The sequence below is a fragment of the Typopeltis vanoorti genome, chromosome 17, assembly GCF_054136105.1.
Source record: "Typopeltis vanoorti isolate ZY-2024b chromosome 17, IOZ_Tvanoo_1.0, whole genome shotgun sequence".
In the NCBI taxonomy this organism is placed as follows: Eukaryota; Metazoa; Arthropoda; class Arachnida; order Uropygi; family Thelyphonidae; genus Typopeltis; species Typopeltis vanoorti.
This window is the reverse complement of record NC_143565.1, coordinates 100551991-100565120: the sequence shown is the minus strand read 5'-3', so window position 1 is coordinate 100565120 and position 13130 is coordinate 100551991. Positions and strand designations below refer to the sequence as shown.

The 13130-nt window shown below is 35.3% G+C and overlaps 2 protein-coding genes across 11 annotated transcripts in view; one reads left to right on the top strand and one right to left on the bottom strand.

The window, feature by feature from the left end:
• Nin (blastoderm-specific gene 25D) overlaps positions 1-13130 on the bottom strand; it is a 511736-nt gene that overhangs the window by 150560 nt on the left and 348046 nt on the right. The gene's annotated exons all lie outside the window — the stretch shown is intronic.
• The window catches only part of LOC150097700 (XK-related protein 4-like), a 90593-nt gene that overhangs the window by 76072 nt on the left and 1391 nt on the right, over positions 1-13130 (top strand). For all 4 annotated transcript variants that reach the window (XM_090406756.1, XM_090406758.1, XM_090406755.1 and 1 more), the window contains one exon: positions 6854-7110. In XM_090406756.1, the coding sequence (XP_090262882.1) occupies positions 6854-7110 (257 nt within the window). The remainder of the gene's footprint in view (positions 1-6853; positions 7111-13130) is intronic.

Here is a 13130-nt window from a genome sequence, read left to right as displayed (position 1 = left end):
GTTCGTCTCAAATGAGGAAGAAAAGAAGAGTTCGACAAAGACTTTCGCCATAATAAAGTTGGCTCAGAAAGCAATTGCCGAGGCCTTTGGCAATATAAGCTGTCAATCTCGAACTATTGGTTTGTACCCTCCACCCTTCTTTTTTCCCATAATCACAACTTCATACTGTTGAAAGAAAACTGTGTGTGTGTTTGTTGAGAGAAGGGGAGAGACAGAGAGCCCTGGAAGGTCCATCAATTGGTGATTTTTGGAGGTCATTCATGCCTTACTGCCATCATCCTAACCCCAAGGCCCTTTGTTCACATCATTCTCTTGTCCTCTGGAGATCCACACAACGATCGCTGTTCGCGGACTTTGATTACTTCTTTCTTTTGTCCACTCAATCTGCTGTTTTGGCCTACGGCGTTCGTCTACTACAACAGTTATCTTTTCTATTCTGCTTTTATCTAAGTGGTATCGTACTGGTTTCGGCGTTTCTCACTTTCCTGCACGACTACCCACAGTTCCTAACAAGCAGCACTCTCTAAAATTGCCGTAGGTGTCATAGAAACTGCAAACTTCCGTCAAAGGTGTGCGCACATTACGAAACTCAAGTCCTCACCCGCGCATATATATGAGCAACGCAGTGAGAAAATTAATCGCGGGGGCAGGCTAAAGTTACAGAGAATTGGTATGTCAGTAGCAGACAGAGGTTAGCCTCTAACTTCGCTCTATACAGCTACTGTATAAACGGGGAATGTTACTAACGATTTGTGAACGGACGCAATTAATTACCCTCCGAACGTAGCAACACCCTAATTAGAGAAATGGATACAGTAAAAGAAATAAAAACTCCGGTTGTTAATGGGGAACAGAGGTTTAATAAACTTGTAGTTGTTTTTTTCTTCTTTTTAGTAATTTATACCTATCAATGTGCTAATGTATTCATTTGGAATGCAACCAAACCTTGAGGAATGTGTTCATCGAGTGAGTGGTTTCTCAATTGGTAATGCAACGAGGAAATTCACACAAAAGACCCTTCCTTGAGCCTTGGAAACATAAGCTGAAAAATCATTTGATTTGTAATTTAAATCAAGCAATTCTTTTATTCGAAGACCGGGATTACAAGCACACTTCGATAACATAGAGAAGGGTGAAAATACGAATAAAGCAATTAATAAATTACCGAATAAAAATAAGAACAGATAGAGAGAATGAAGCATGTTAAACTTTTATTTGGCACTTTGTGTTTTTATCCCGTTATTCTGGATTGGTGATAAGCTTCAATGCAGCCAATTCGCTTTATATTTCTCCAGTAACACGGGGGAAAAAGTGTCGATTTGACAAGTATGATTAACCGTACAGCGGATTGAAAGCAGTTTATTAATGCAAACCACTTCGCAATGATTGATTGTTTAAATTAGATAATTAAGCTCCGAATTTCTGTTACTAGCTTAACGAAAATAAACGGATAATTTAAGAGTGTAGTGATTACTCGTTCTATTTAATATTAGCGAAATCTTGCAAAAGACTTTAGAAAGGTAAAAAAAATAAACGCAAACAAATATCTTAAAACAGGGATGAACATTAGAGCGTTCTCTCACCTGCTTCGCTTTGAGCGCTGTTGCCACATGTGCGTGAAACTGCTGACGTCAGGCATTACCTTGGAAACGTCCTTGTCAAGCACAGTTTTTTCTGTTGTATGTTTTTCCCCGCTGCCATCACAGCTAACACTAACACAGTACATGCCCTAGTTTTATTTTGATAATAATAGAAGTGATGCCAGCGGAACTGCTTTATGATGAAAACACCAGAAGGAGAGAAAAATATCTTTCTTCGGTATATAAAGAAGAGTCCCTTTAAAATAAGTTTCCGTAAATATGGCTAATAAAATCAGTATATTATGAAAATATCAACATCTTCGTTTCCATCTCTACTCTTATGATGCGATGGGAAAAGTTGGACACTTGCCGTCCCCCACTCACCCCAGTGATTGATAAGTGTTTGCCACTTGAACAGATTATGAAAGTAATTTTTCATAGGCTACATCAATTTTGTCTCGGCTAGTCAAGACTGCTCGAGGGCTTTATGATCCCTCCCCTTCTGGGAAAGGAACATTTTTCAACAGCATCGTATCTCTAAGGGTTTTGGACGTTGGCAACAGTTTGATGACAAAGATGGGTTTTGTTAAGGGGGGGGGGGGGTATGTTGAAAGAGCCAAAGTATGCGCTCGGTATAGATGACTGAAAGGCTGAGTGCTATCATTAGTTGCTGGTAATGACAGCGATCATTTTGAACTCACTAAGCGAGAGTATGAAAAGGAAACGTGAAAAAGTATTTTTCTGTAAAATGTGCGTATGCATAACATGTTGACCTGAAGATTTCCTCCTCTTTTTTAGAGATATTTTATTTTATACACCATCACAGACCAAGAAAATGTGCAGAACACTTATTTATTTTCAAGTGTGGAAGCTCTAGTAAATCGAAAATAGTATGAAGAGTGGATTTGAGTGAAAGAAAAGAATGCTGCTCTTTTAAAAAATAAATTAATTAGAAGAAATTATTTATTTCCATAACTAACGCTTACATCAACCTACTAATCCTTAGACAATATCATTTTTATACTTCGAATAACATTAAACCTCAAAGCCATTTTTAAGTGAACCTATCGCAACGACAGTTTTCTCCGCTTCTAAATTTTCTCCCTCTTCGGATGTTTTCTTATCAAAAATTAGCAAGCTGCATAAACCCGAAATTACTTTAGAATACCGTACTAGCATCTGAGTAAGTCCCAAGAAATTTGCCTAAATCCTTGACTATTAATAAAAGAAAGCCTTTAATGAGTTTAATTAGTTTCTTAATTATGTTTATATAACAGCTGCTAGTCCGGATAAAATTGAATAGCGTATATATTTTCCAACTTAAGGCTGTGGGTGTAAATCGCACGGATGTTTGGTGGCCGGTGATTTTCTTAGGTCGGTGTGAACTCTCCTGCAAGTGCCGAGTACTATGTTTGGTATCTGTTACCACGATACTAATGTGCTACAAGCATTGGGATAAAAGAAAAAGGATACACACCATCCCTCAAGCTAAGACAAGAATTTCTATAAAGAAAAATTAACTATCATGTTAATCTACCTACTCCCGCATATTTAGCATTTATATACTACTGTACATTGATATTTTAAAACTTACTGATGATCTTTCTATACGCTCTCTCTCCTAATGGAGTACTATTTATTTTCAAAGTAAACAATGTATTATCTGTCACTTTACACATATCAAGCGGCATATAAACTAGGTAGCAGTGATTTAAGTACAATCGCCACCTCCTTAACGAACAAAAACGCTTGTGATATTTTACTAATAACGTAAAGATATTAATTGTTTGTCTTAAAAGACACATCTGACAAGTCCAAAAGGCAAGTCTCGTATACGAGGTTTCGAGCAATAAATTTAAGAGCTTTAGAGAGCGTGAAGGCATTAATTAATCATGGCTATATCGAGGTCGCTGCTATTGCTAAATTACTCAAAGAGGTTATGTTCTGAAAGGAAGAGGCCATGCTAGATTACTGTAGAATCCTTCATACTATCTACGCGTGCTTCGTCGTGTACATGAAAAAACATTTTCGGTTGTTTGGAAGCAAGGGAGGGGGAGGAGATAGTTTTATCAAGAAATGCATTTCTGATAGTTTACTGCGGCTGAAGACTTTCCTAGTCAATGCAGTACTTGAAAGGAAAATTCTTTAGAGAAGCTACTAATCATTGCGTAGACACATCTATTTGCTAGAGATAAATAGCAGCTGTTCACAGCGTGAAAATTCGAATCAAATCCCAGCATTTAGAAAAGTATTAGATTTAGTAAACACCGAAGCATATTCGTCTTATTCTTCCATAAAAATAGGATTCTGGTGGAATGGCATTTTGCATGTAAAGAGGGGAAATAATAATAATAAAAAAAGCAACATTACATTCAAAATATACTTCATTATTCATCCACTTTTCAAACTTCCAAGAACATTAATCTCCTATCCACAAAAGGAGTAGCACCCCGTCACTAAAAGATAACAAAGTTTCCAACACTCTTCTGAGAACTCTTTGGGTTCGTTATTTATGTTGCTGACCTTTCTCGCCTTTTTTTTTTTTTGGTTCAAAGTCGTTTATTATTTTCAATAGGAACTGTTTATAAAAAATGGATAAAAGAATTGGTGAGAGAGAAAAATAAAAATTGCCGAAAAAAGATTCATTTCTTTACCATTTAGCAATAATTTAGAAGTATTTTAGATAAAAGTTTATTTCCTGTTTAAATTTTTCCTAATACAAGAAAGATAAAAATATTTCGAACTCAAGACAGGTGCATCAGATGCACGTGCAGCGAAGAGTTCTTTTCGAGTATGCTTCTCTAAAATGGAAAAAAAAAACAAAACAACGACAACATTCTGATTGAAATTTAAAAGAAATGAGTGTGTTTGATTCGATAATACATATTCAATCGACCAATCAAGAGAGTAGTGCTTGAGTCAAAACCTTGTGTTCCCATTTTCATACGATGATCAAATCCTACCTACTGCAAAAAAATAAAATAAAATAAAATAAAAAATAAAGTAAAATAAAACAATCACCAATTATATTTTTTCTAAATTTTTGAGAAATAGAAATTGCTGCAGTAATGTCAAAGCTAAAATTTGTAAGTACTTTTGTATGCTTCAGAATTACTACGATGATCAGATATAGAATTTCTATCGCTTTGCCCAGCAGCAATCATCCTTCAGAATAAAATCTGAAGAATTCTGATTTAACAGTTAATCTTGATGGAAAGGATGGATAGTGGTGAGGATCGGTACGCAATTTGTAAGCGAAGAAAAAAAAAGTTGTGATGTGTTTTATTTGAAAGGGTAAATTCAATCAGGGGCAGCAATGTTTTAAATGCGTAGAACTTTTTCTAGAGTAATTAAAATTTAGCAACTGCTGTTGAGGACGTAATGTCCAAATGAGTACACCATTCTTGCATTTCTTTCTTCCATCACACTTGTCTGAATGAAACGACTAACTAAATTTCGTTACGTAATTCGATTCCTATACGGCTAATCCTAGGTATGGGGGGGGTTCATTTTTTTCTCGCTTTTTTTTTTTTTTTTTTATGTTTATAGCTTTCATTTTTGCCACTTCTCATTCCATTGAAATACTGTGTTACATGAACATTCTTAAAGGTGGGGAAGTATCGTTTGCTAACTCGAAAAAAAAAAGGGAAAAAATGTGTAAAATATCGATCGCATCCCTGCATTCGAACACGGACTGAAAAAAGAAAAACGCTAATAGACATTTTTATATTAAAACACATCACTAAATTACAAAAAAAAAAAGAGTTGGAATTCCAATGAAATCGCAAACGTCTCCAATAAAAAAAGTGGAGAAATATGAATTTTAGAAGAAAAAAAAAAGTTTTAAACTGAAGAATCAGGTAAGGCTTGCTATAGTACAAGTCAGAATCGCTGCATCATAATATACATTGGTTTTATATATTATCCATTCAGCAGAGGTTAACGTTGAGACACATTTCGCATTGTATGGCTCAGATGGAACATACAGAAATGAATCACCACAAGATGGCCCATTACTGTAATTACAATAGCTTAACGAAGCATGAACCACGCCTTCCATAAACTGAGGCGCCCATTCAGTCCAACAGGTGAGTAACGACAGCTGCATTATATTCCCGCAACAATGAATAGCTCGTAGTAGCTACTATGAAAACAGGAGAATGCAAACATAGGTTTGCGTGCAATTCAGACAGAATAAAGCGTTAACAGATCACGTCTGGCAATAGTCGCTCATAAGATTTATGAAAGTTCATGAAAGCCCTAATGTGCAGTTATCTACTCAACAGTTAGGGAAGGCGTTATAGAGGAACCATTCGCAGGAGTTTCTGCTACATTTCATGCAGAACAGAACCAATGGGTGTTGCGATAGAAGAGTATAGTTTCACTTTGTCAAAAACACAGATGAAACAAAGCACGTTTCATGGAAGCGATGTACAGAACTTAAGCATAAATTCAAGACAGGATTTTTTAAGTGTTATGGATGAGTGTTTTTTTTTTGTTAATGTTCACTCTACTACAGGACGTAAAGTGACAAATGTATAACTCGTGTATTGTACAAATAAATTCGAACTTTTCGCATCATACATTCGCTAGTGAGAGAAAGACACCAAATGGGGGGACGGTTGCATTTAAACTCCGGACACTTATTAATCACACACAACAGCGAGTAGCCGGATAGAACAGCAGAGAGAAAAGCGACAATCCCCTTGTTTCGCTTTAGTTCATTGCAAACGTGTACATTAAGTGGAAGCATTCGCTGGCAACTGATGCCGAATACATAAACAGTGTCAGGCTCGGTGGCTCATAACAGATTACAGGGCGTTGTTCTCTCTGGCTGCTTCTACTCATCTTTAAGACACATTTCCGCTTTTCATGTACAAACCCAGCAGCTGTTTGCCTTAGTAAACTGTCCCCAGAGCTTTCCTTTGACGTTTATGGAGTTTATTATAGCCTTCTAGCTAAGTTTATTACGTACTACTTGTGAAAAGACACTAGGGTGAGCTGCGAAAGGTAAATGCATTTACGACTACTTCTCTTTTGTTAACAATTGTCACTGCTTGTTTAAGAATGAAAACGGCACACATCGGAGCGTGCATATACTCATGAACTTCGAGACGAAAATCAGATAAACAATTCCCCATGCAATAGCTTCTTTTCTTCTTCCAAAAACCCATTACAGCTAAGTCGTAAAGAGAACTTTTATTCAGGATACAACCATTAGAAAAGGATGGCGCAAAGCTCATATGAACACGCATGGTTTCTTTTAATTACAGGTATATTGACCTCCTGTTGTATGGACTGCGAAGCCGTAAACGGAGGCGCCAGAAAGAGCGAGGAGATCGAGGAGACTGGCAAAGGGCGCCTGTTAGGATTGAACAACCTGATGATGTGGACTACTATCTATTGATGATTCACGAGGACAGAGATACCGCTTTACTGTCGCTGCTAAAGAGTTTCATGGAGTCAGCCCCTCAACTAGTCCTTCAAATTTATATCCTCACCAACCGGCAACACATTCCGGAGCTAATTGGTTTGTAATAACTTTGTTTTTCTTTTACTCAATATGCAGAGCCATCGCAGAGGTCTACTTTATTTTAATGCTTTTATTGAGAGGTAAATTATAAAATTAAGTTCTGTGTAATTTGGAGAAAAGTTTTGTTTCTTTTTTTTAATACGAAAATATTTGTTGAAGAAGCTATAACAATATTTGTGTATTACATAATCAGTTTTCAGATCCTTACTGGTATATCCTAAAGGTTTCGATTAATTATTCTAGTCAATAAAAATAAACTTTTCTCCGAATTAGACAACTGAATTGTAAAATCGTATACCTCAATAAAAAGTTATTAAAATGAAAGTCAGCTCTTTGTTTTGGCCTTGTTTGTTATAATGTGCAGTTAACATAATTATTAAAAATCTAAGTAATGTGTAACCAACAAAGACTGATTTATATAACTCAAGAGGAATAATTCTGATTAACACTAAAGCTTGCCAAGCTAAAACTTGTTCAAGTGAAGAAAACTTAAATCTAGAAAAATCCGTCTATTTTCTTTAGTTTTGATCTAGGGTTTCTCTCTCGTTCGAAATTGGAGATGGAGTCACAATAATATTTATCATGAACTTATCAAAACCGAATTTTCCAAAGACTACCAAAATGATGTAGAAAAATAGGGGAGGGACTGATAAATATGCGCAGATGGGAATCACCGTTATTTTTACAAAGATAAACAAAGCTACCTGGTGTGAATTGTACAAGGCAACTCAGGAGAATTTGTCAGTTAATTCTATGTATTCTGCAGCTGATTTATCTCCCTATGAGACAAGCTAACTCACTGATAGATGTAAAAAGTCATAACATTTCTAGTGTCCTTGACAGCATTCGAACTTAGCTCTTTACAAAGTTGTTGTTACTGCGTTTCGAGTGCGGTAATTAGAATAACAAAGACAAGAGGAAAGGAGGATATCCAGACAAGGTCTTACAATATGCGTATTTATATGATACATAGGAACATATAAATGACATCTGCAGTAAAAAAAAAAAAAATAGTAAGTACCTAACAAGGAAGGGTATCGTTGCACGATTTTTTTTTTTTGTTCATTATAAAGTTAATTTGTGAAGGACAATGTTTACACAGCGATAAAACTGTTTCCTTCTGCTGACTCAGTGAAGAGTGGATTACTTGAAGCATGTAACTGTTAGGCATTGTCTTTTCTAATGCTTCCGCTGGCGTTGAGTAGATTGTAGGTTGATGAGCAGCTTTTTGATTGCTCTACAATCCTCTCATATCCCTTCCACTTCAGAGCAATCATTGTCGTTGACAAGTTTTCCAGAGCTAGTTACCATATAAACTGCTCTGGAATTAAAGTATTTCAAGTTTGAGATCCATTAAAAAAAAACGTATGACTCGTATGAGTTTGCTGTACGACTTGTAGAATTATAAAGATACATTTTAGCAAATGATCTGTAGGATTCTGCTTTTCGGATCAATTTCACTGAATTACTCTTATTGAAGATATGGAAAGAAAATATTTCCTTTTTTTTTTACTCAGCTGTTTTGTCGTGTTTTTTGTAAAACATTGGTTGATACATTTGAAGCTTTTTTCTTTCAGAATTTAAAGATATGACCACTGAAACGATGTGCATTTTTTTCAAACACATCAGAGTAAAATTATTCCCTTCCCAAATCGCACGTGCCTCAGTTAATCGAATGTTTAGGGCAAAACTATAATATAATGTTAGGTGTTAAAGATATGTCATCGATAAAGAGCTTCAGTGTACTTCAGTGTATATTACAAATGAGGCATTGAACCAAAATACACAGCAATCTCTTAAGCGGATAATCTTGGACATAGAAAAGTAAACTGTATATATCCAAAACTAACGATTATTTGTAAAATTTAGCTGATTTAATTTGGTCTAGAGATAGCTATAATGGAAGAGTATATAAACTATGTCTCTAAGAAGGTCGGTTTCTAGAGAGGTTTCGAGGTAAAAAAGTCCTATGACATTCGCCTGAAGAACTGTTGAATCAGAAATATAATTGTGGTGGTAAGCGGGGCAGATTAGAAATCGGAGACCAAGAATTCACGAGGAATTTCTCGGACCTTATATATAGGAACTTCCTTAAAGAAATAATGACCGAGAAGCAGTCAATGGAAGGAAGGCTAAAAATATCTTAATTAAAAAATCTTGAAAAATTTTCAGTTCCATCCAAAAACGATAATACAGTCTGGTTGATTCCACAGAACGAGAAAGAACAAGAAAAGAGTGGCCTATTACTAAGGACAGATTTTATAACATCCATTCTGGCTCCAGTAACCTTGCACGCTGACAATCACACTGCATGCAGCACATGATTGTAAAATTTAAAAGGTTAAACCGATCGGTGAATTAAACAGATTTTTGTGAAGATGTTTTATATCTTTAAAAAAAAGATAAAAATCTTAGATGTCTTGATATTGTGTAATTATCTGCATTGGATATTACTATCTCTTAAAGAAAAAGAAAATACATAATCAAAATGTAGTTCTAAACATGGATGGCAACTCAGCATCGAGGCTGTATTGGTTTACTGCGCAGTGCCAATTCACTACTTACAAGGGGTCCATTCTCATTTTATACAGGAAGGAGTGAAAGAATTTTTTTCACTGCTTCCTTTTAATTAAAGTGTAAGTTACACATTTCTCTTTTCAAATAATCGTCTTGCTAATGATGTCGCCTTTGCAATCTGATACGTTGAACGCGTTACTTTTGAACATTAACTGCTGATGTGCGTATGTGGACTTAGTTCCATAGAACGGAGATTACATTTCAACGAATCTTTCAGTGTTGCGAATGCAATGCGATCGGGACACCTTGTAATGCTTTCACTTAACGACGTGTAAGCATCGCAAGGCTTCTCAGAGTAGTAATAAGTAGTAAGTAAAAAAAAAAAGTTTCTAAAATTAAAGTAATTTAAGAGTATAGTAGAATATTGTTTATTTTCATTTCAGTAAGCTGCAGCCTGCTGCTTGGAAAATGACCGTAGTTATTATTCAACAATCGACAAAAATAGAAATCTGTTTTAGATTAAAACCACATAAGAAAGACCCATTAGAGTCTTTTCAGATGCATTTCTGTAGGTGGTCACGTTTGCGATCGATAAAGTAGTGTATTGTAAATAGAGAAATAATTTAACATCCAGGCTTACCAGCAGCGAAGTGATCAAATAATGGCCGCCTGAACTTCGATCAACTGTAATAACCGACTAAAGGAATCTAACGTCACATTAATCGATGCAATCAAATCGCTCCGATATAAACCTCGTTATTTTCCATTTAGAGTGATTAATCATACCATTTGCGGCCACTAAGTGAGTTATCGCCATTATATTACTCCTGCATGCATAAATACGGTTTCGAAGCTTCATTGTACAAGGGACATAGTGAACGGCACACGAAGATGCCTTAAATGAATCCACTTTACCCATACGCTAAAGAAAACGTCACTCAAAAATAATAATTGGTACCTTTTATGCGCCTTCAAGTGCACCATTATTATTATTTTTTTATACGAAAAGAGCACTAGAGTTGGGATTAACGTCCAAAACTATTTCCAACTCCATTCACATTTTTGTGATCGATATTAACGTCCTTTTATGATGTTCGCATTGTGTTCATTAATTTATATAATGATTATTTTTAGGGATGCTAGACACATACAATCTGTCAGTTTGCATCCAAGAATTGCTAAAGGTGTACCTGACTGGTGCATCTTTACTTTGGAAGGAGGGAGAGAATTTTTCCAGGTATAAGTATAATTTACACATTACCTTACAGTCTCCACAAACTGACAAATGCAATGTTACTAATTAGCCGCGAGCTTCGGGCATAACACAAGCGTAACGACATGGAAACTTTCGAGAAACTGAGTACAAAGTAATAATGATTACTTACGAAATGGAAATGTTCGTGTTTTCCATACCGCCTACAACGATGCTACTGTCTGCATACTGTTATCTGCACTCGAAATGGAGAGGGAAGGGGGACAGAGGGGGTGTATCAATACCACCTCAGTAGCTATGGCAGTAATCATTAATGTTCATATTAATCGATTATGCTCAGCTTCGTGCTTGAAACACTATCGTCTAGAAACTAATGATAGTGCGTGTGTATAGGGGGAATGTTTTGGAGAGAAATGTGTCACTTCGTAGATAACCTAAAGTGACAAGGTAAAATTACGCAGTCGAAAAGTAAGAAGAATAAATCTTAATTTCATATATACTGACTTCTGCCTTCTTGATTATTAGATTCAGATTATTTTCATCACGAATAAAAATATTATTCATTTCTATCCCCACTGCTGGGAGGGACATTAAATAATTATCCATGCGACACAAAATGGTTCACGTGATAAAATATGGCGGTATTTTTAGTAAACTTTTGACAAATATACATACTTTCCCATATATACACAAACACACACGCATATATATATATATATATATAAAATGCATTATGGGATACATACTAAGGCAAGTGATATGAAGTCATTAGTCTCTATATACAATTAGTTCAGACGTGAATATATTTCAGGCGCAAAACTTTGTTTTGCTTACTGGGAAAAGGATTAAAACCAAGTATATAAAATTTCTTGGTATCTTTAACGTATATTACACCCAAGGTAAAAAAACTTTCCACACACACTTTTTTTTTTTAACAGATGCTGCTTCTTGTTCTTATAAATGAAAATCATAAGGAGTATATGAATTACTGATAAAAACTGAATTTTTCGTTACCATATTCTCCAGCTTTTTGACTTTATCTGTGAACGCATTTTGAAAATGCAATTTTATACATCCTGTGGAGTTTTATGATTAGGATCGTAAAAAATCAATGTAACCTTTATTCATTTAAGCACATTTTATTGCTTCTGAAGATAAGAAGAATCTTTTTTAGCACCTTGACACACACACACCTCATCAGACAACAAGCAGCATTCTGGGCCTCGTATGGATGAAATGACCCAAGACCTGTCACTACGTGTGATGCACTTCTTATAAATGCTTTGATATACATTTATGAATGCCTTTTATGATTCGCAGACTTCAATGAAAAACTGCGAATGTGTTATATCATTTAAGATTACCTTTTTAGATAAAAATAACAATTTTATTCAGTTAAGGAATAATATTATTCATCCTCTATACATTCTAAATTACTATATTATATATACAGGGTGTTCCAGGCAAGAGGAATGAATTCGCCAAACTTCAGAGGCCGATTCTCTGTGATTTTAAGCAAACAGTTTATATCAGATAATTTATATCACTATAATACTTTGTTAAATTTTTATTTTAAAATGTTTTAATATTTTCTTAGCACTTACTCGTGATTTGGAAAATCAATTATTTTAATAAATGAACATCAAAATGTCTTTCCACCTATTTAGAAACACATTTTCCGGCGTTGTAATAGTGCTTGCGTTAATCTATCTATCATTGGGTGGTCATTTCGAATGTGGTCTGCAGCGATCAAAACTTTCCGCTACACTGCATTCCTACTGCTAATTGCAAAGATTTAGCTGGCCAAGGATAAGGAGAATGTCAGTTAATTCAACAGTTAAGATAATCGAGACCTATCCGCAAACATACGGTGGAGCTCTTTCATGATATGAAAATTATCATGCTCCAAAAGATTTTACGAAATGCAAAAGAAATGTAAAATGTACACAAGGTATACATATATTCCGATTAATTGGTTCTTCCTAACAAGTTCATACCATATATTTGCCGAAGATCAGCCTTGAAAATTCATTTCGACTGCGGCATGAGGATATTCACAAGCACATAAAGATCATTACGTGTATTATTTTTTATCATCTTGAATAAATACTTCATCAGTGAATAATGTGGACATAAGATTTGTGGGCATCAAACAAAGATCATTCGCGACTGATGATCAGCTTCTTCAAGGTGCTGTACTTCTTGCACATGGTATGAATATAAACATTCTTTAACTAGCTTCTGCCAAACAGTCATTTCAGGAGGCGTGAAGATATTCTCCGAATAC